This window comes from Mesoplodon mirus (assembly GCF_964341445.2).
Source record: "Mesoplodon mirus genome assembly, chromosome: 16".
NCBI lineage: Eukaryota > Metazoa > Chordata > Mammalia > Artiodactyla > Ziphiidae > Mesoplodon > Mesoplodon mirus.
Genome location: NC_138992.1, coordinates 8,404,089 through 8,423,551, shown reverse-complemented (window position 1 = coordinate 8,423,551; position 19,463 = coordinate 8,404,089). Strand labels below are relative to the sequence as shown.

General features: G+C 48.2%; 1 protein-coding gene across 1 annotated transcript in view; it reads left to right on the top strand.

Annotated features, from left to right (window-relative positions):
- Nucleotides 1-1,497: 1,497 nt before the first annotated feature.
- The window catches only part of TG (thyroglobulin), a gene marked incomplete at its 5' end in the record, with an annotated part of 239,460 nt that continues 221,494 nt past the window's right edge, over nt 1,498-19,463 (top strand). The window contains 9 exons of the mRNA XM_082601181.1: nt 1,498-1,570; nt 2,562-2,670; nt 3,987-4,084; nt 5,220-5,423; nt 5,788-5,947; nt 11,761-11,867; nt 12,340-12,483; nt 12,674-12,859; nt 17,728-18,828. Coding sequence (XP_082457307.1) covers nt 1,498-1,570; nt 2,562-2,670; nt 3,987-4,084; nt 5,220-5,423; nt 5,788-5,947; nt 11,761-11,867; nt 12,340-12,483; nt 12,674-12,859; nt 17,728-18,828 — 2,182 coding nt within the window. The remainder of the gene's footprint in view (nt 1,571-2,561; nt 2,671-3,986; nt 4,085-5,219; nt 5,424-5,787; nt 5,948-11,760; nt 11,868-12,339; nt 12,484-12,673; nt 12,860-17,727; nt 18,829-19,463) is intronic.

Below are 19,463 nucleotides of genomic sequence, written 5' to 3'. Positions count from 1 at the left end.
TGTTGGGGGTAGTAGGAAGCATGGTGAGTGGGGTTTCTGGTAGACCTCTAACTGTGGTTTCAATGTTTTAGAAAAGTCTGCTTTAGAACACCTGGACCTGGAAAGATGGCAGGGGCTGTAGAAGGCTACGCTTATTATATTGTTATAGGGTCTCCATAGCATGTGTAGAACTACCCCGTGTAATGGGGGTAGCAAGGCGCCACACGGGGGGGAGTTCTAATTTTCCAGTAAATGCCAACACATCTCCTCAGATCACCTTTGCCTGAAATCTAAGTCACGTTGTTAGTTATCTCCCTGACCCCATGGCCAAATGCTCTTCAAGACCTGCCCGTGCTTCCTTCTGAGCACCTGTGGAGTGAGCCTCCATCCCCTACCCCTTCCGGTGGAGAAGCAAGTGGAGAAAACACACTGATGTGCAGGCTTCGTGTGGAAGACACGGTTCCTGCTCTTTTTTGGTTGGTGACATCCGAAGTCCTGGGACAGAAGGGAAAGGAGGATAAATATGAATATGAATGTGTGTGTGTGTGTATGTGTGTGTTTGTCTGGCTTCTCTCACTACAATTCGTATGGTCTGTATCGATGGTTCTGCCTGTTTTGTCCTCTGCCATATCCTCGTCGCCTAGAATAGTGTCTGCTACACTTTTGGGCTCTAAGGAAACATTGTTGGAAGGAAAGGAGGAAGGAAGGGAGGAAGGGAGGAGGGGGAAGGGAGGAAGGGAGGAGGGGGAAGGGAGGAGGGGGGAGGGAGGAAGGAAGGGAGGGAGGGAGGAAGGAGGGAGGAAGGGAGGAGGGGGGAGGGAGGAAGGAAGGGAGGGAGGGAGGAAGGAAGGAAGAAGGGAGGAGGGGGAAGGGAGGAGGAAGGAAGGGAGGGAGGGAGGAAGGAAGGAGGAAGGGAGGAGGGAAGGGAGGAAGGAAGGGAGGGAGGGAGGAAGGAAGGGGGAAGGGAGGAGGGGGAAGGAAGGAAGGGAGGGAGGGAGGAAGGAAGGAAGAAGGGAGGAGGGGGAAGGGAGGAGGGAGGGAGGAAGGAGGAAGGGAGGAGGGGGAAGGGAGGGAGGGAGGAAGGGAGGGAGGGAGGAAGGAAGGGAGGGAGGGAGGAAGGAAGGAGGAAGGGAGGAGGGGGAGGGAGGAAGGGAGGAGGGGGGAGGGAGGCGGGATTGCGTTTCCTTCATGGTGGGCCTGAGCTCGTTGCCCAGAAAGCCGCAGAGCTTTGGCCTTTACCCTTGAAGATGAATTTTGAAGCCATGCCCCCCAGTTCTCCCCCTCCCCCGACAGCTGCACAAGATTCTCATCGCCCACTGGCCACATGAGTGTCCTCAAAGGAGCAGACGCAGGTGGAGGACCTCCTCGTGGCCAGCAGAGAAAACAGGGCAGCACTGCTTCACTGAGCGCCGGGGGCGGGTGGGCTGGGGGCGCCCCCATCGGCTCTATAAAGGCTCCCTGGCCAGAGACCAGGCGGACAGCGGCTTCTACTTCTTCGTCCCTGGAAGGGCCAGGAAAATGGCCCTGGCCCTGGCCCTGGCGGTCTTCAGTCTGCTGGGCTCAGCCTGCTTGGTGTCAGCCAACAGCTTTGGTGAGTTCTGAGCCTGAGGCCATGGGGCATCGGGTCAGGAGGGAGCTCTCAGGCCAGCCCCTTGTTAGCCAGGATTTGCCCCAGGGCCTTGGAACCTGTCATCTCATTTAATCCTCACCTGTCCCGGGTCAGTTCCTTGCTCTTCCCTTTTCAGATGAAGAGACAGGGTCTTGAGAGGGAAACTGGATGGTCTGAGGTCACGGAGTCCGTGATTTGCGGAGAGGAGATGGGAAACCAGATCTTCCCAGTCGGACTCTAGTTCTCCCCCATCCCACCCTGTTAGCAAATTTTGGCATTGCCGTTGTTTTTTTAATTCTCTTAGCGATCTCAAGTACTAGGTTATCCGTGTGGGGTATTTGAGAAATATTCAGCAGGTAGTGAAAAACACAAATCTACCTGTGGCATGAAATAGACCTAAATTCTAGCTGTGGCTCAGCCACTTAACCTGTGACTTTGGATAAGTTTCAGCTTGCTTCCTCGCTGGGAAAGTAAGCAGTTGTGACTGTGATTTCTGCATAAGCTCCTGCATGTTACACGCATTCTCCATGGAAAGTAAGACACCTGGGAGTTATTTTGTATTCTCATGCGGGACCAGGAAGGTGCTCTGTCTGCAGGGAGTGCCTTGATAAATTCAGGAGCACCTCCTTTATGGTGTTCTGGCCTGACCCAACTGCTCCCTGGGGGAGCGTGCAATCCAAGGGTTCATTTTGAATCCTTCCCTTGCCAGCTGTATGATCTTGAACAGATGACATTCCCTGCCCAAGTCTTAGGGCCACATGGGTAAGGTGGAGATAATGCCTCCCAGGGGATGACGGGAGCTAATGTCATACTTGGAAAGGTGTGAGTAGCTGCAAAATTGCAAGTTAGAACATACTTGATGATGGTGCTAGAAATAAAACCTGGAAGAGCATCTGTGCCTTTAGGGAGCCCGTCTTTCTTACTGGAATCCAGACCAGCAACTCCTCTCTGATGAGTCACTTCCTTTGTGCAGAGTACCAGGTGGACGCCCAGCCTCTCCGTCCGTGTGAGCAGCAGAGGGAGGCGGCCTTTCTGAAGGGAGCAGACCACGTTCCCCAGTGCGCTGAGGATGGCAGCTTCCAGTAAGGCCTACTCCAGCCATGTGGACTCAGGGGCCTTGGAGGCCTTAAAGCACATCTCATTCCTGTCCCCTGTCCACCCTTCCCGCCCTCCCTTTACTCTCCTCCTTGAACGTGAGATGTGCCTACTGTCACCTGGAGGGTGCCTGCCACTCAGATCCTCAGACTAATCAACACTGATTCATCTGACCCAGAGTGCCCCAACCCATGCTTCATTCCAGCCAGAACCAAAGATGTCCCCTCCTTTCCTGCCAAAGCTTTTACCCTAATTAATAAGGGGTGCAGGGGTGGGGAGATCAAATGATTGATGCTTTGGCGCCTTTTCTCCTCCCTGCATCCTCTTGATGAGCCAGAGGTGGAGGGAAGCAGGGGCCTCTGAACCTTCAGGTCAGTGGCTGCCTCCAAGCTGTGCTGAGTTCGGCTCTCTGGGCTGCATGACGCTGTCTCCCCACTGGGCTCCTCTCTGAAAGGGGTTTTGGCTGCCCTAACAAGAATGTGGGGCCTGGGACTCTCTCCCGGCAGAGTGGAGTGATAACACACAGGAACCCTTTGCATGTGTTTCACTTTCCCCACGCTGTTCCAGCCACGTTTGAACAAGGGGAACTCCGTCTCTAGGGCTGTGTTCTGGGAAACATCCCTGAGACATCCGTCACCCCCCACCCCACCTCCATTTTATTCACAAGCTTGCTTTGTGCGCCTGACAAAGCTCTTACCTACTCTCGAGAGTGCAAAGGCCAGTGCAAAGGCCATTCCCTGCTTGGAGCTCTGGGAATTCTGGATCAGAGGAGTTAGGAGGGTGGTTCCCCTTTGCCGCCTTATTTAATCAATATCTAGCTGTGCCCGTGTCTCTTTCCTGGCCACGTGCAGGTTCAAGCCAGCCCTGCTCCTCCTCAGAAGGTTTTGCGTAAGATGTTCTATTTACCTGGAACACCTTTTACCTTCTTAGGCCCCTGGTATAACACCTGTTCGCCCCTCCACCTCAGTTTAGCCATCACTTCCCCTTGGAGACCCACGAAGCGCTTCCTGAGTAACCATAACCCAGGCCACTGTCTGCCCACTCCTGGTCCATGTGAGGAGCACCTTTACCCGCTGCAGCCTCCATGGGGCAGGAGCGTGGACACCAGCGTGGCCTTTGCTACAGGGCTGGCAGACTGGCCTGGTGGAGGATGAATGTGCGGGGCTGTCACAGGTGTCAGCGCTTTCCCTTTCTCTAGTCACCTGCCCTGCTCCACACCAATCTCTTCCTAGTTTAAATGAATTAAAGCTTGGAGGGACGGAAAGGAAGAAGAAAGGTACCTGACTGTGTCTCCTGCCCTCAGGACTGTCCAGTGTGGGAAGGATGGAGGCTCCTGCTGGTGTGTGGATGCCGACGGCAGGGAAGTGCCCGGCAGCCGGCAGCCTGGGCGGCCTGCGTCCTGTAAGTTGGCAGGGGGGACCCGCTGGGGACAACTCACATCCTGGGTAGAACACTAGGCTTGGGTGTGTCAAGGGTGAGCCTCCCCATGGGCTGCTGGGTCTTCCCCTTTGAATTCGACCCCGTCTCCTACAGGACTGCTGTGAAAATCAACAGGACAAGTCCTTTGTTTAGCTAATTGCCTCTGAAATCCCCCATGTGCCAGGCTAGGTACCTGGTTCTAAGGAAGGGACAGGGAGCAGACATCAAAGGTCTCTGAAACCAGAAAGCAGCCACGTGCACAGGAAGTGTTCTTTCACCTGGGGTGTTTCTAAAATTTGAGACTGAGGTGAAAACTTCCCTGTTAAAATGATTGTTATGATGAGTAGTCAAAGAAAGTCCAGTCCCCATTTAAAGCATGTCACAGATCAGCCTAAAACAAAGGTCACTTTACACTGGTCATCTTAAAATTGTGAAACTGAGCTTGGAACCACTTATCCTTTAATGGAGCAAAGCTCCGTTTTGGGCACTGGTTTTGGGGGCCAACATGCTGCTGGGTCCCATACTGTCACTGAGTTCTTGTTCCTTGTCTGTAACACGAATATAGTATCTGCTATAGGATCAACTGTGATGGTTGAGAGGATTTAAAATGTACATAAGACACCCGGCCCACAGTAGGTATTCAATAGGGGCAGTAATCACTAATGTCACTAGTCCTCATGCACCTGAAGAAGGCACTTGTATTTTAATTCTGTAGATAATGTGAGTGGGGCACAGAGAGGTGACAGACTTCCCCGAGGTCACACAGCAAGTGTGCGGGGAAAGTTGAATTCAGACAAGCTGTCAACAGCCAGCCTGTACTCCATTCACACTGCACCTCTGCAGCGCCAGGGCCGTGGGGTGTCCCGGGGACCCATGGGACACGATGAAATCTGCCCTTCCAAGCTCGGTCCGCAGGATGTCAGGAGAAATCCTGGGATATAGAGTTGGGCAGTTGGAACGCTGGTCCTGAGGCTATTGCCCGCTCCTCGAGCACCCATGGGCTGTGGGAGGGACCGCCCTGCCTTCCCGCCTCTGGGGAGGGAGAGGGGTCCTCCTGGGCTACGACCCCTACGTCGTCCCTGCTGTCCTGCTCTGACGCCGCTCTTCGTTGCCACAGGTCTGTCGTTCTGCCAGCTGCAGAAGCAGCAGATCTTACTGAGCAGCTACATCAACAGCACGGCCACGTCCTACCTCCCTCAGTGTCAGGATTCGGGGGATTACGAGCCCGTGCAGTGCGACCTGCGACGGGAGCAGTGCTGGTGTGTGGACGCGGAAGGGATGGAGGTGTACGGGACCCGCCAGCGGGGGAGGCCAGCACGATGTAAGTCCCACTGGCACCAGCACCCCATGAGGAGGTGGAGGCAGTGTGCGGCCTCCCATGTCGGAACCAAAACGGGGTCAGGGCTCCCCAAGAAAAGGCAGAGGACCTGGCCCTCGGCACAGGGAAGGAAGGGATTTTAGGAAGGTCTTATCCCTGCTGATAGTTCCATGTGGTGGACAGCAACGTTCACCGGCTGCTCATTAGACGAGTAAGTAGGATTCCAAGGAGCACCACCCGCCCCAGGCCTCAGTCCCTGTTTGGGAAGCTGTCATGAGTGTACTATGAACCCATGCACCTAGGCTGCAGAAGCGGACACACCTCCTTGTATGGAAGAATTAAACATTGTTTTCTTGGAAATGTTTAGGTCCAGGGAGCTGTGAGATAAGAAACCGCCGCCTCCTCCACGGGGTGGGGGACAAGTCCCCGCCCCAGTGTTCTCCAGACGGAGCCTTCCTGTCTGTGCAGTGCAAGTTTGTCAACGCCACGGACACGATGATCTTCGACCTGGTCCACAGCTACAACAGGTGAGGGCTGCTGGGCCCCTGAGCGAGCTCGTCACGGGCCATCCCTTCCCATCTCCTGCCAAAGCTCCCGCTCACTTTGGGACTGTATGCTGGGATGTGTGCACACTCGCGTGTGTGTGTGTCTGTGTGTGAGACACGCAGCCCGTGGGAACGGAGAGAGGCCTCACACTCATTTGCTGTGACGGACATCTGAAGGGCTACAGCATTCCCCACAAAGCGGGCTGACAATAGCTATTCAGATTAAGAATAGGCGAACCTTCTGGCCCAGCCAGCCTCTGGAGATAAAGACACCATAATGTGAAGATGTATGTACTAGGATGTCTACTGCATCGTTTTTTATTGCAGCCAAAAACTGGGCACAAAGTGGCTGACAGCCCAAGGTGCATGGCTGGATGAATGTGTACCTGCCATAAATGTTTCTGCAGCCCTTTAAGAAAATGCAAATCAGCTCTTCCAGTTGATTCGGAGAAGATTCTGCAGCACACTAAGATAATATGATACACAAGGTACAGATAATATAAGAGGATTTAATTTTTAGAAAACAAACATCAGACAGGTCCCTTCATGTACATATGTGATAATATATTATGTTCATATTATGTGATCATGCTTGTGTCCGTATAGGATTAGGTGAGTGCAGAGAAAAGTATGAATAAGCACATACTGTGTGGTTATCACAGCCACCTTGAGGGTCAGGTTGCTGTGGAGAAGGGAGCCAGCAGAAAAGGAACAGAGATGGCTCCATAAAAAACGTGGACCGTTTTTATGCATTTTTATAAATTACATGTATGTTTGCACTTATCAATGAGTTTAAAGATTCAAATAACAAATATAAGAAGGGAGATGCATCATAGATCTTGGCCCAAATAACTGGATAGCTTCTGGTTTTTCAAGATGGCTACTTTATTACTGTAAGGGCCTCACACAGACTTCAGATATAATTGAAACATTCTGAGTGAAAATAAATAAGACTATTAGTCTGTGAATACTGATAGGAATTCTCTTGGAGAACATGAGCCTTTATGTGGCTGGCTTTCAAAACAGCAAGTTTCTTTCCCTATGAGAGAGAGGGATGTGCCGGGAGGGGTCACAGATAAAAGCCTGTGACCAAGAACTGTCCCAGAGGTAAGTCTCTTTTGAGCTGCATAGTATTTTAAAAACTGGGGGATTTTAAGTAGAATCCTGTGAAATTTCCATTTATGTAGGTAAAAATAGTTGCACATCAGCAATTTTATATGTTCCACATAATACACAAAAGTCTGACTTCCTGATCCTGAAGAACAAGGGTGAGGGCTACATGCATTGTCGCATGGCACCAAGAAGCTGGTTCTCTTTGGACTGAGTGCACCCCACCCCCACCCCGCTGCTCTGGGTCTCTCCATGTCCTGCTGCCAGATACCTCTGCTCCATCTGTTTGCACTACCTGCCTGGCCCCATAGCATTTGCCCTGTGACCCTCATTCTGACTCTGTCACTGCTGGCAAAGTGACCTGGTCACTTACTTCTCTGAGCCTCAGTGTCCCCATCTGTAAGGACAACACCGGCTCATTAGGTCATGGTGAAGATATGCTGAGCCCTTGTCTATAAAACCGCTGCGAAAATTGTAAATTATTATGCATCTGTAAGGAATCCTTACAGATTCCTTACTGATCACCAGCTTTAGCAAATGTAGGTTACATTCAGCAAATGTAGGTTACGGTCCCCTCCCCACCCCACAAGGCCTGCCCGTGTGCACGTAGGAATCTGCAAACAGCCTGATTTACTGATGCTCATTGATGCAAACTAACGTGTGCTCAGTTCAAGTTCAACTGGATGTTCACTATATACAGGGAATTTGAGATCCTTTCATTTACTTCAGTATTTACAAAAATAATTGGAATTGATGGTCTCTGGCACACAATGGGGAATCTGAAGCACAGAAGTTAAGGACCCTAGCCTAGGAAGCACAATTGGTGGGTTCCAGAGCTGTCTGTCTCCTTTTACCATCCCACAAAACCTCAGTTCATCTCTGTTCCCCACAGCATAGAGCACAGAACCTTGCATACAGTAGGCCTACAGTCATCAAAGAACTTCTTGCAGGTGCCAGCTTGAGGCACAATTCATAGCTGCTTCCACCAGAGGGCAGTCGAGTTAAAGGCAAACATTCAGGACTAAGCATCTATTGTTAAGGAACAAAACAAGTTTACCCTTGAAATGGGAGCCTTTCTTTTATGTAAGCAAGCATGTCTCTGAGCGAATTCTGATTTAAGAAGGTCATGGGAAGGGTCGGGTGGCTGGTTACTGGAAGCCCAGCCATATTCAGGAATTTTCTGATAAGCAGACCTGGGCAGTGCCAGCCCCAGTGACTCCACTGGAGCAAAGTGTCAGGAGCCACGGAGGCTACGTGGAGAGTCTAGATGTAACACCTAGGGTTGCCAGTTGAAAAAATACCGGATGGCCAGTGATATTTGAATGTCAGATAAACAAGGAGTAGTTTTTTAGTTTCAGTACGTCTCCAATACTGCATCAAGAATTTTAAGCCTGAGTGGGAGTTGGGTATATCTTATTAATCACCAGACTTGAATTTTGAAAAGAATGGACTGGTGTCAGGGAAGAGCACAATGGGTGCCTGGGGGTGACTCTACAGTACTAGTCCAGGTGAGAGGTGCTGTCAGAGGCTACAGTACTAGTCCAGGTGAGAGGTGCTGTCAACTTGGACCAGAGCAGGTGATGGAGAGGACCATGGTGAGACGGAGCGGGATTGGACAAATATTGACTTGGTAGACTCCATGGAACTTGGTGAAGGAACATATATGGGAGGCGAGGGAGAGAAAAAGTTAAGGAGGACTCCAAGGTCTGGTTTCTGGATGGATGGTACAGGAAGAGTCTGGAAAGGAAAAGTCACAAATTTGCTTTCGGAATATCGAATCTGAGGTGATTTCTATGGGAAATTCACATGGAGAAGTGGCATAAGGCAGTTGACCTATTTCCATGGGGCCACAGGGAGCCTGGAAGCCTCATTTGCCAACCTGTTTGTTGTGGGTTCTTGATGTGCTGGGTGATGATTTACACTTGAACTTGGCCACGGCATTTGCCCATTTAAGGCAGGTCCTTTTGCCTCTTGAAAAAGGCAGCTGTTAACTGTACCTGTTTGGCCGGTGACCAAGAAAACATGTCATGATGGGGTGACGTGATGGAGTGAGCTTTGCCAGTCCTTCCGGCCCTTCCCCCATCTTTCACATTGCCCTTACCTAGGCACTAACTAAGGAAGCGTATTCTGGCTAAGCAGATTGTAGTAAAGGGCTTAAGAGCCGATGCCATTATCAAGGCTTTAGTGACCCGAATTAAATTCAGTCAGTTGGTTTCTTTATTAGCTCTTGTCCTTAGTGACCGAGCTCATTCAAACTTCTTCAAACGCCTTGGCAACCCATGCGATACAGGTGGTCCAGGGGGACGGAGCAGATGCGTCACAACACGTGGTAAAAGGGCCTCGTTGCCTGAACGTGTGAGCGACTGTGTGTGGAGACATCCTCGTGGACTCATCACCTGTTACCCTCACAGGACCCTCTGCAGTGTCTGCAGTGCCCCAGGCACTGTGGGAGTCACAGCGCTTGACTGTGAGGAGGGCTCTGCTAGTCTTCATCAATGGCGAGATGTCTGGAGGGGCGGTTCGGGAGAAGGTTGGAACATCTGACTGAGAAGGGGGTGTTGGCTCCCTGGGCCCAGGGGCACGAATCCTACACTGCAGGTGGGCAGGACCGGACGCCTGGCAGGGGCTGACATTTTGTATTGCACGGAGCCTCATTAGTGATTTCTCTAACTCTGTGTTGGCCACAATCTGAACATAAAAGCAGAAACGCCATCATTTTCCCCTCCACTACAATTTTCCTTCTTGAGGACTCTTTTATTCTCATCCTGATAAAATCCAAAGAAAGGGAAGCATCCTTTTCCATTAGTTGAAGGTTGAGGTGGGTCTCTGGGTTGAATTGGTGGAATGTGGGACTGGAGTGATTTAAACTTCCCGTGCCTCATGCTGGAATGGGTTTCAGAACTCCGGGCCAGCTGAGTGACCCACCACTGTCTATTAGATGCCAGGAAAAGCTCAGTGTCCGGCCTAGAAAGAAGAGTGTCAAAACAGAGGACTGCCTCTCAGGATATGGGGCAGGGGCTGGGTACAGCCAAACACTCTGCGTAACACCATTAGCAGAGATCACGTGGTGGTGACGCCCTGGATCTGAACCTCCGTTCCCACCACTGGTTCAAGACCCATGGCCGATACACCTCACTTTTTTAACCTCTAAAATGGGCATGAAAAACATACCACCTGCCTTTTAGTAGGGTTAAATGAATTAAATGAGTCAACATATATTAAACAGTTTGCAGGTTGTCTTCTACAAACTAGTGCTCAGTAAATGGAAGCGATTATGCTGCTATTATTAGCACTTTGTAATTGAATTGTCCCAGGTTCCAGTGACTGAACCTCTGTCATATACCTCCCATCAGTGGGAGCAACTGGGCCAAGTGAGTTTTTAGTTTCTTTTATTCAACTCACTTAGTGTAACGTTCTCTTTAATTTAACTCACATACACACAGTCATAGACCAACAACATGGAAAAAATCCATAATTCTACAGTGTGTTCCTAGGTCTTGTTTTGTGCGTTCATTTCCATTCAAATGAACTAATACTCGTGCACCCTGTGTTCAGGCTCCGAGCAGTTCCTGCAAATATATTCCCTTCCAATACTGGTTCATGCGCATAGGAGCAATTGTAGTGTGTGTACATGCCATTTTGTATTCAACCCTTTTTACATAATATTATGCATGCATTCGTTGAGGGGGTTTACTATAATTTACTTTTAATTTTCATATCTTTGGACATTAAGGTTGTTTTCAACATTGTGCTAGAATATATTACACAGCAACAGACCTATCTGTGCAGAGAGCTGCTTTTCTGCTAACTTATTGGTTGGGGATATATTTCCAGATGTAGGTAGAAACATACTATACTGGGTTTCATAGACTTGCTATATAGGGCATAAAATAAATCTCTCAGTGTTTCATAAAGGTGAACAAATCCCCTCTGGTTGCTATGTCACTGCACGTGGGAAGAACTCCTGATACAGCCTTACGTCACTCACCTGGGCTTCATATTACTTCCAGGATGGGGAGCCCAGCCAATTAGCTCCCTTTAGCAATTGCCGGGTCAGGCGGGATTTAGGCATCCTTTTCCTCAATTTATGGCAAGGGATGTATAGTCCTTGTTAGAGATGTCACACTGATTTGGTGTTTTTTCCAACTATGGGACTGGGAAACGGCCTACATAAGAATTTCCTATCCTGGAATTTGGCTTCTTTTCAAGCTCTTGAAAAGTTGTAAAGGGATCTGAAGTTGTCTGATCTCCCCAAATGAGATCATCTACAATGTGTACCATATGTCTGTAAAGCACACTTGGCCCTTAGTCTCTAGGGTTATATTCTTGTAAAGGAACTTGTTAATGCAATGCTCATTAACTGTTTTCTGCCTGGTCCTATGAGACACACGCTTGGGCATAAATTGGTCAAATGCCACGAGTGAGAAAAACGCTAATTAGTAGATGACAGCCAAGCACAGCTTTATTTTCACAAGTCCAGCCTCGCTCTGGCCAAGGACAACCAATTTAGAAAAAAAAAAAAAATACATTTACTGCAGGAAGCATGGAGCAAATGGCATGAAATAAAGCAGCAGACATTTCTTTTCCCCAGATGAAATGAGGCCACATTAATTTACTTCTACAGGAAGGGCTCATGATGACTTGCTTTTTATGAAATGGTGGTCATAAATCCCATTGTCTCTTAGGTTCCCAGACGCATTTGTGACCTTCAGTTCCTTTCGCAGAAGGTTTCCGGAGGTGTCTGCGTATTGTCACTGTGTGGACAGCCAAGGGCGGGAACTGGCTGAGACAGGTAAGCGCATTCCCCAGACCCGAGAGCCTAAATGTCACTCCCTGTCAATCAGAAATAGCGGCTGGGCTGCCCTGGGTATGGAGGAGGGCGTGGCCTTCGCAGACTTTCAAGGGCGGTCCTTTAAGCACAGCTGCTGATAGTCCACGTGGTGCCTTTGCACACACTGGAAAGAGGTGCCCGGCCCCGCCCCGCCCCGCCCCACCCCTGCACAGCTGCAGCTCCAAGCTTGGCAAGTAGAACCCAGGATGGACTGCAATTTCTCACTCTCTCAGCTGTGCTTCCTTGTGCTGTGAACAAACTGTTCAACCATACACAGCCGCCCTGACTTTGAAAACCATTAAAGCCTTGTTCAGACCCAAAGCACAATGATGCCAGTGGAGGCTCTGGCCTCTTCATATCTGTTTACACAGCGAGGTCAGGGCCTCCTGTCTGAATGAACCCATCCCTCCAAACGTTTGCTGTCTTGGCTCAGGTTTGGAGCTGCTACTCGGTGAAATTTACGACACCATTTTTGCTGGCCTGGACCTTGCTTCCACCTTCACTGAGACCACCCTGTACCGAATACTGCAGAGACGGTTCCTAGCGGTGCAGCTAGTCATCTCGGGCAGATTCCGATGTAAGTACTAAGCCCATGGCAGATGTGTGTGTTTCTGCTAGGAGAAAACCACTTGGCTTTCAAGTCGCTGCAGTCTCTGTGGTTGTCCCAGCAAAGTGGGTGCGGGGATTGAAACAATCGTACCAGCGTCCAGAACGCATGCTGTAAACACACCAACTGTCCTTTCCTTTACCACTCGGATCTCTTGTAGGCCCCACAAAATGTGAAGTGGAGCGGTTTACAGCCACCAGCTTCGGTCACCCCTGCACTCCGAGCTGCCGCCCAGATGGGGAGTACCAGGCGGTACAGTGCCAGAGGGATGGGCCGTGCTGGTGTGTGGACGCCCAGGGACGGGAGATCCAGGGGACGCGGCGTCAAGGGGAGCCTCCATCCTGTGGTGGGTGTCCTCTCCAGGCCTCCTCTCTTGTTCTTGTCAGGTCGTGTGACTTTAAGTGTCTCTCCAGACGGACCTCTTCATAACCCATTAATTCCAATGCCTCCTGAGGGTGCCCTCACGGGCCCTTCAGGCTCAACATGATGCAAACCCGTTTATCATCATTAATTTCCAGCACACTTCTCATCCTGCGTCAGGCATGGTTGCTTCCTCAGGGAGCTCAGAGAATAGTAGAAGAATTAAGTGTACACGTGCCATGAGAGAAGTGTGTGCTGATAGCTGAAGGAGCACAGAGCAGAACCGGGTCAATCCTATCTCTCAGCATGTATGGCAAGGAAACATCCAGGAAGGCTTCATGGAAGAGGTGACACTTGATGAGCATCTTCTAAAATAAAGATGTTTCCTGAAGGAGGAAAATAAAGAGAGTCGTTCTCTCTACAAAGAGCAGGAGAAACAAAATTATAAGGACATAAATACGAAAGGGTCCCGACTTATGATGGTTTGACTTACAATTTTTGACTTTGCAATGGTGCAAAAATGATACACTTTCAGTAGAAACAGTGCTTTGAATCTCGATCTTTTCCCGGCCTAGAGATATGCGGTATGAAACTTTCTCGTGATGCTGGGCAGCGGCAGCGAGCTGCAGCTCCCCCCATCAGCCACTCGATTGTAACCCATACACTTATGACCATTCTGTACCCAGACAGCTATGCTGTCTTTCCCTTTCAGTACAGTATCCAATAAATTACATGAGGGAATTCCCTGACTGTCTAGTGGTTAGGACTCGGCACTTTCACTGCTGGGGCCCACGTTCAAATCCTGGTCGGGAAACCAAGATCCTGCAAGCGTCGCGGTGAAGCCAAAAAAAAAAAAAAAAAAAAAAACTTACATGAGATATTCAGCACTTTATTATAAAATGGGCTTCGTGTTAAGATGATTTTACCCAACTGTACACTAATGTAAGTGTTCTGAGTACATTTAAGGTAGGCAAAGCTAAGCTACAATGTTGGGTATTCTATGCGTTTTCGACTTCATGATATTTTCAGCTTACGATGGGTTTATCAGGATGTCACCCCACCACAGTCGAGGAAGATCTGTAATAGGCGTTGGTGAGCTAATGAACAGTGAATCTGTGAGAAGGATAGAGAAAAAACATGTTGGAGTATGTTTGGGGTGGGGAACTCTGAAAGGCAGAGGTAGTAAGGTCTTTCATAGCAAAGCAAAGGCTAGGGGGCTTCATCCTGGAGGGTCAGAGGAGCTGTTGAGGGTTTTTAAGCTGGAGAGTGCCATGTGGGGTTTGTGTGTAGGAAAGACAGCCCAGGCATTTTGGAGGACAGATTGTACAGGAGCACCAAGCTGCAGGTAGTGGGGCATTTGAAGGTCATTGCAGTGTCCTGAAGAGAGATAAGGGGCCTATGTTACTTTCCTGGGGTGGCTGTAACAGATGACCACAAACTGAGTGGCTTAGAACAACAGAAATATATTCTTGCACAGTTCTAAAGGCTGGAAGTCTAAAATCAAGCTGTGAGCAGGGCCATGCTCTCTCTCAAGGCTTCAGGGGAGAATCCTTCCTTGCCGCTTCCTGATTTGTGTTAGTCGCCAACAATCTTTGTGTTTTTAGATAGAAACATAATTGTTTTATTTTATTTTTTTTATTTTTATTGGAGTATAGTTGATTTACAATGCTGTGTTAGTTTCAGGTGTACAGCAAAGTGAACCAGTTATACATATACATATATCCACTCTTTCTTAGATTCTTTTCCCATATAGGCCATTACAGACTATTGAGTAGAGTTCCCTGTGCTATACAGTAGGTCCTTATTAGTTATCTAGTTTATATATAGTAGTGTGTATATGTCGATCCCAATCTCCCAATTTATCCCTCCCCACCCTTACCCCCTGGTAACCATAAGTTTGTTTTCTACATCTGTGACTCTATTTCTGTTTTGTAGGTAAGTTCATTTATACCCTTGTTTTACATTCCACGTATAAGCAATATCATATTATATTTGTCTTTCTCTGTCTGACTTACTTCACTCAGTATGATCATCTCTAGGTCCATCCATGTTGCTGCAAATGGCATTGTTTCATTCTTTTTTACGCTAACAATCTTTGGTGTTCCTTGGCTCATGACTGCATAACTCCACACTCTGCCTCTGTTGCCACATGGCTGTCTCCCTGTGTGTCTGCCTCTGTATCTCATCTCCTCTTCTTGTAACGACACTAGTTGTATAGGATTAAGAGCCCACTATATCCTATAATTAAGAGCACTCTAGAGTAGTAGAGCCTACTCCAGTAGGACCCCATCTTAACTCATTACATCTACAATGACCCTGTTTCGAAAGATCACATCTGAGGTTCCAGGAAGGACATGAGTTCTGGGGAGACCATTCAGCCCAGGACGGGAAGCAATACTGAAGTAGAAGTAACGGGCTGTGGAAGAGGGTGTGGACTTGAGACATGTCACCAGGCATCCCAGTAAGACTCCATTCCAGGGACTTCTCTGGCAGTCCACTGGCTAGGACTTTGCCTTCCAATGCATGGGGTGTGGGTTCGATCCCTGGTCAGGGAGATGAGATCCCACATGGCTCGTGGCCAAAAAACCAAAAACCAAAACATAAAACAGAAGCAATATTGTAACAAATTCAATAAAGACGTTAAAAATGGTCCACATCGAAAAAAGAAAATCTTAAAAAAAAAAGACTCTGTTCCACCTTGCAGGAAGACCCTGAAAGGTGTTAGCAGTGGAGGGGGAGGAATCCAGGAGCACTTGCAGGCTTCCAATTTAGGTGAACTGGATGGCCTGGGCAAGATCTGAAACAGTGAAGGAGGAGTACAGCCTTTTTAGAGGCTCAAAATAGACATGTGTTAATGTTCTTTCAATACTTCCTGGTAAACCATTTGATTTCTCCAACTTAACATTTTGAGCTCTTGGCACAGTATTGGGTACCATCCTGTCTGCTAAGTGTGAGGATGTAGAAAAAGAACATTCTGAAGCTGTGCCTTGAAGGTAGTTTTACAATTACACTTTGGTTCTATTAAAACCCAGAGAATATTGTGCCCTCCAATTTCCAGGTGAAAATGAAGAACTGCGGTCTTCCAAATTAAAACCCAAAGAACTTACAAATGCATGGATCATATTTTTTTTTTTTTACTTTTTCTCTCTGGTGTATCAGTCCTGTTTCCATGGAAACAAATGCCACATGGAACGAATATCTGAATTTTCTTTTTTTTTTTTTTTTTTGCCTTGGTAACTCTACATAACAAATGAATGGACAGGATATGCTCTTAATTTGGAAAGAGAGTAAGCCGAGCCGTGAACTTGATTTCTTCCATACCTTTCTGTAATATCCATTAGAGGAAGCTGTGGCCTCGTGGACGGATGTGTTATGTGTTCAGATGTTGCCAGTCTTTCTCACTCTCTCTGATCCCAAGTTCCAGCTCTTTTTCTATTGCCTGGTTACAGAGGAAAATTGGCTGACTTCCTTTTTGGCACCCATGTGAATTGAGGGAAAAGAATTATTTGGAAAAGTTGCGGGTGGGTGGGTTGCAAAGGACTTCTAAGATTTATGGTTTTATGGAGAAAAATGGAGCTTTCTCCCTTCTACCTATGTGACTGAGACAATCGGAGTTTGAATTTAAAATCTTTTCTCTGAATGGGATGACAGTCAACTTAGGATACTCAGATAGAATGACCTGACCACGCATGTATTGAGTTGACTGAGTTAATACTATTTAATTAATAATTTCAAGGAAAGGTCAAGAAGCCTGGGAGAATGTGCTAAGTATGTTTGCCGAGTGGGCATTATTGTATTATATTGTGGGAAATATCATAATTCCTAAATACTGTATCAATATGTTGAAACATAGGAAAATATTTCTAATTATGGGAAATACCAATAACACTTAAAGTATGGTTCTTATCCTCAAACAGACTACAAACTAGTTAGCCCAGATGAAATGACCCACAAGGAGGAATTGGAAGCCACACGAAGAGCATATAATGAAGCATTAAAGGCCATTAAGAATTCCAGTAGGAGAATACTGGAAAACAACATTTCATTAAAAACAAATAGGAATTTGGTAGTATAGTAGTTTCCTAGGGTGGGCCGTAAGAAATGACCACAAACTGGGTGGCTTAAAATAACAGACATTTATTCTCTCACAGTCCTGCAGGCCATAAGTCTGAAATCAAGGTGTCAGCAGGGCCGCGCTCCCTCGGAAGGCTCCAGAGTAGACTCCTTCCTTGCCCCTTCCTAGCTTCTGATGTTTGCTGGCAATCGTTGGCATTCATTGGCTTATAGCTGCATCACTCTTGCCTCTGCATCCATCCTCATGTGTTTTTCTTCCTCGTGTATCTTCTCTGTAACATGGCATTTTTTAAGGACATCAGTCATTAGATTTAGGGCCCACCCTAATCCAGTATGACCTCATCTTAACTAATGACATCTGCAGAGATGCTCATTCCAAGTGAGATCACATTCTGAGGTTCCAGGTGGACTTGAATATTGGGCGAGGCAGGACACCTGGTGAGGAGACATCATTCATGGTGGTGAATGTGTGGTCAGGGTTCCAGAAAGTGAGCTGGTGTCTCAGCCCGGCCTGAGGGGGAGGTCACCCTTTAATGAAATCTAAGAGAGAAAGTCAAGTCAACTGGAGTCCTTACTCCCCAAGATGGGGGCCACGGGTTCTGCTCAGGGGGAAAGGAAAAAAATGTTAATAAAAAGATACAGAGAAGCAAGAGGTATGAATTCGGTCCCTGACTGACTTCTTTCATCTCACTACCAGAAAGATCTGAGGCCTGTGTCAGGGTTACTGGTGACAGTAAAACCATTTCTCTGTTTGCATCTCTGTTTGCATTTCTCCTGCAGCTGAAGACCAGTCCTGTCCCTCCGAGAGGCGGCGGGCCTTTTCCAGACTCCGCTTTGGGCCCTCGGGCTACTTCAGCCGGCACGACTTGTTCTTGGCTCCCGAGGAAGGACCGGGCTCTCAGAGAGTCACCAGATTTGCCTCATCCTGCCCCTCCTTGATCAAGGAGCTCTTTGTGGATTCTGGGATTCTCCACCCAATGGTACAAGGGCAGGATACACGGTTTGCTGCCCTAAAAAGTCTCCTCAAAGAAGCCATCAGAGGGATTCTTCCCTCCCAAGAGCTGGCCCGTCTCGCCCTGCAGTTCACCACCAACCCAAAGCGACTCCAGCAAAACCTCTTTGGAGGGAGATTTTTGGAGAATGTCATCCAGTTTAACTTGTCTGGAGCCCTGGGCCCAAGAGGTACGTTTAATTTCAGTCGCTTTTTCCAGAAACTTGGTCTCCCAGGCTTCCCAAATGGATGGGCACTAGCAGATCCAGCCAAGCCCTTCTCCGTGGGACTGGATTCAAATCCTGCCAGGGAAGCCCCTGAAGCCTTGAAGATGGGCGCTGCTATGAATAAGACAGTTGTGGGCAGCTTTGGCTTTGAAATCAACTTACAAGAGAATCAAAATGCCATGAAATTCCTTTCTTCCCTCCTGGAGCTTCCAGAATTCCTTCTCTTCTTGCAGCATGCTATTTCTGTGCCAGAGGACAAAGCAAAGGATTTAGGTGATGTGATGGAAATGGTGCTTAGCTCCCAGGGCTGTGGGCAGACACCTGGCAGCCTTTTTGTCCCATCATGTACTGCAGAAGGGAGCTACAAGGAGGTCCAGTGCTTTGCTGGAGAGTGCTGGTGCGTGGATGCCCAGGGCCAAGAACTTGCTGGCTCCAGGGTCAGAGGTGGAAAACCGAAGTGCCCCACAGAGTGTGAAAAGCAAAGGATGCGCGTGCAAAGCCTCTTGGGTAGCCAGCCTGCAGGGTCCAGCCTGTTTGTCCCTTCTTGTACCAGTGAGGGGCACTTCCTCCCTGTCCAGTGCTTCAACTCAGAGTGTTACTGTGTGGACGCCGAGGGTCAGCCTATTCCCGGAACTCAAAGTGAACTTGGAGAACCCAAGCAATGTAAGTCTGTTGCGTATTCAGTCTGCAGACTCTGATTCTCCCCTGGGCTCCTGACACAGTGCCTTACAGTCATAGCTAAAGCCCCAATTTCTGTTATGGCAAAATATGCTGGCTGTTTTTTTTTTTTAACTTTTAATTTTCTATTGGAGTATAGTTGATTAACAATGTTGTGTTAGTTTCAGGTGTACAGCAAAGTGATTCAGTTATACATATACATGTATCTATTCTTTTTCAAATTCTTTTCCCATTTAGGTTGTTAGATCATATTGGAAAGAATTCCCTGGGCTATACAGTAGGTCCTTGTTGTTTATCCATTTTAAATATTATGCTGGCTGATTTAAAAATTGTCCAGAAAGATCTTGATACTGTTTACCATTCCAAGGAGTGAATAGGGAGATTTATTTGGCCTTAAGGAACTGCCACGTACGTGTCTGCCGTGCTGACAACAGCTGGTCTCAACCGTGTTGATTTAGTGATGGAGATGTTCTCTGTCTGGATGATATTTACAAATTTAAGGTTGATGGCATCTCTATGGTTGTATAAGGTGTTAGACGGAGTTTGGACAGTTAAGGTCTTCCATCTCGGTCTTCGGGGCTTATTAAACTTCTTAACCTGACATACCTGTGCTTTGTTCC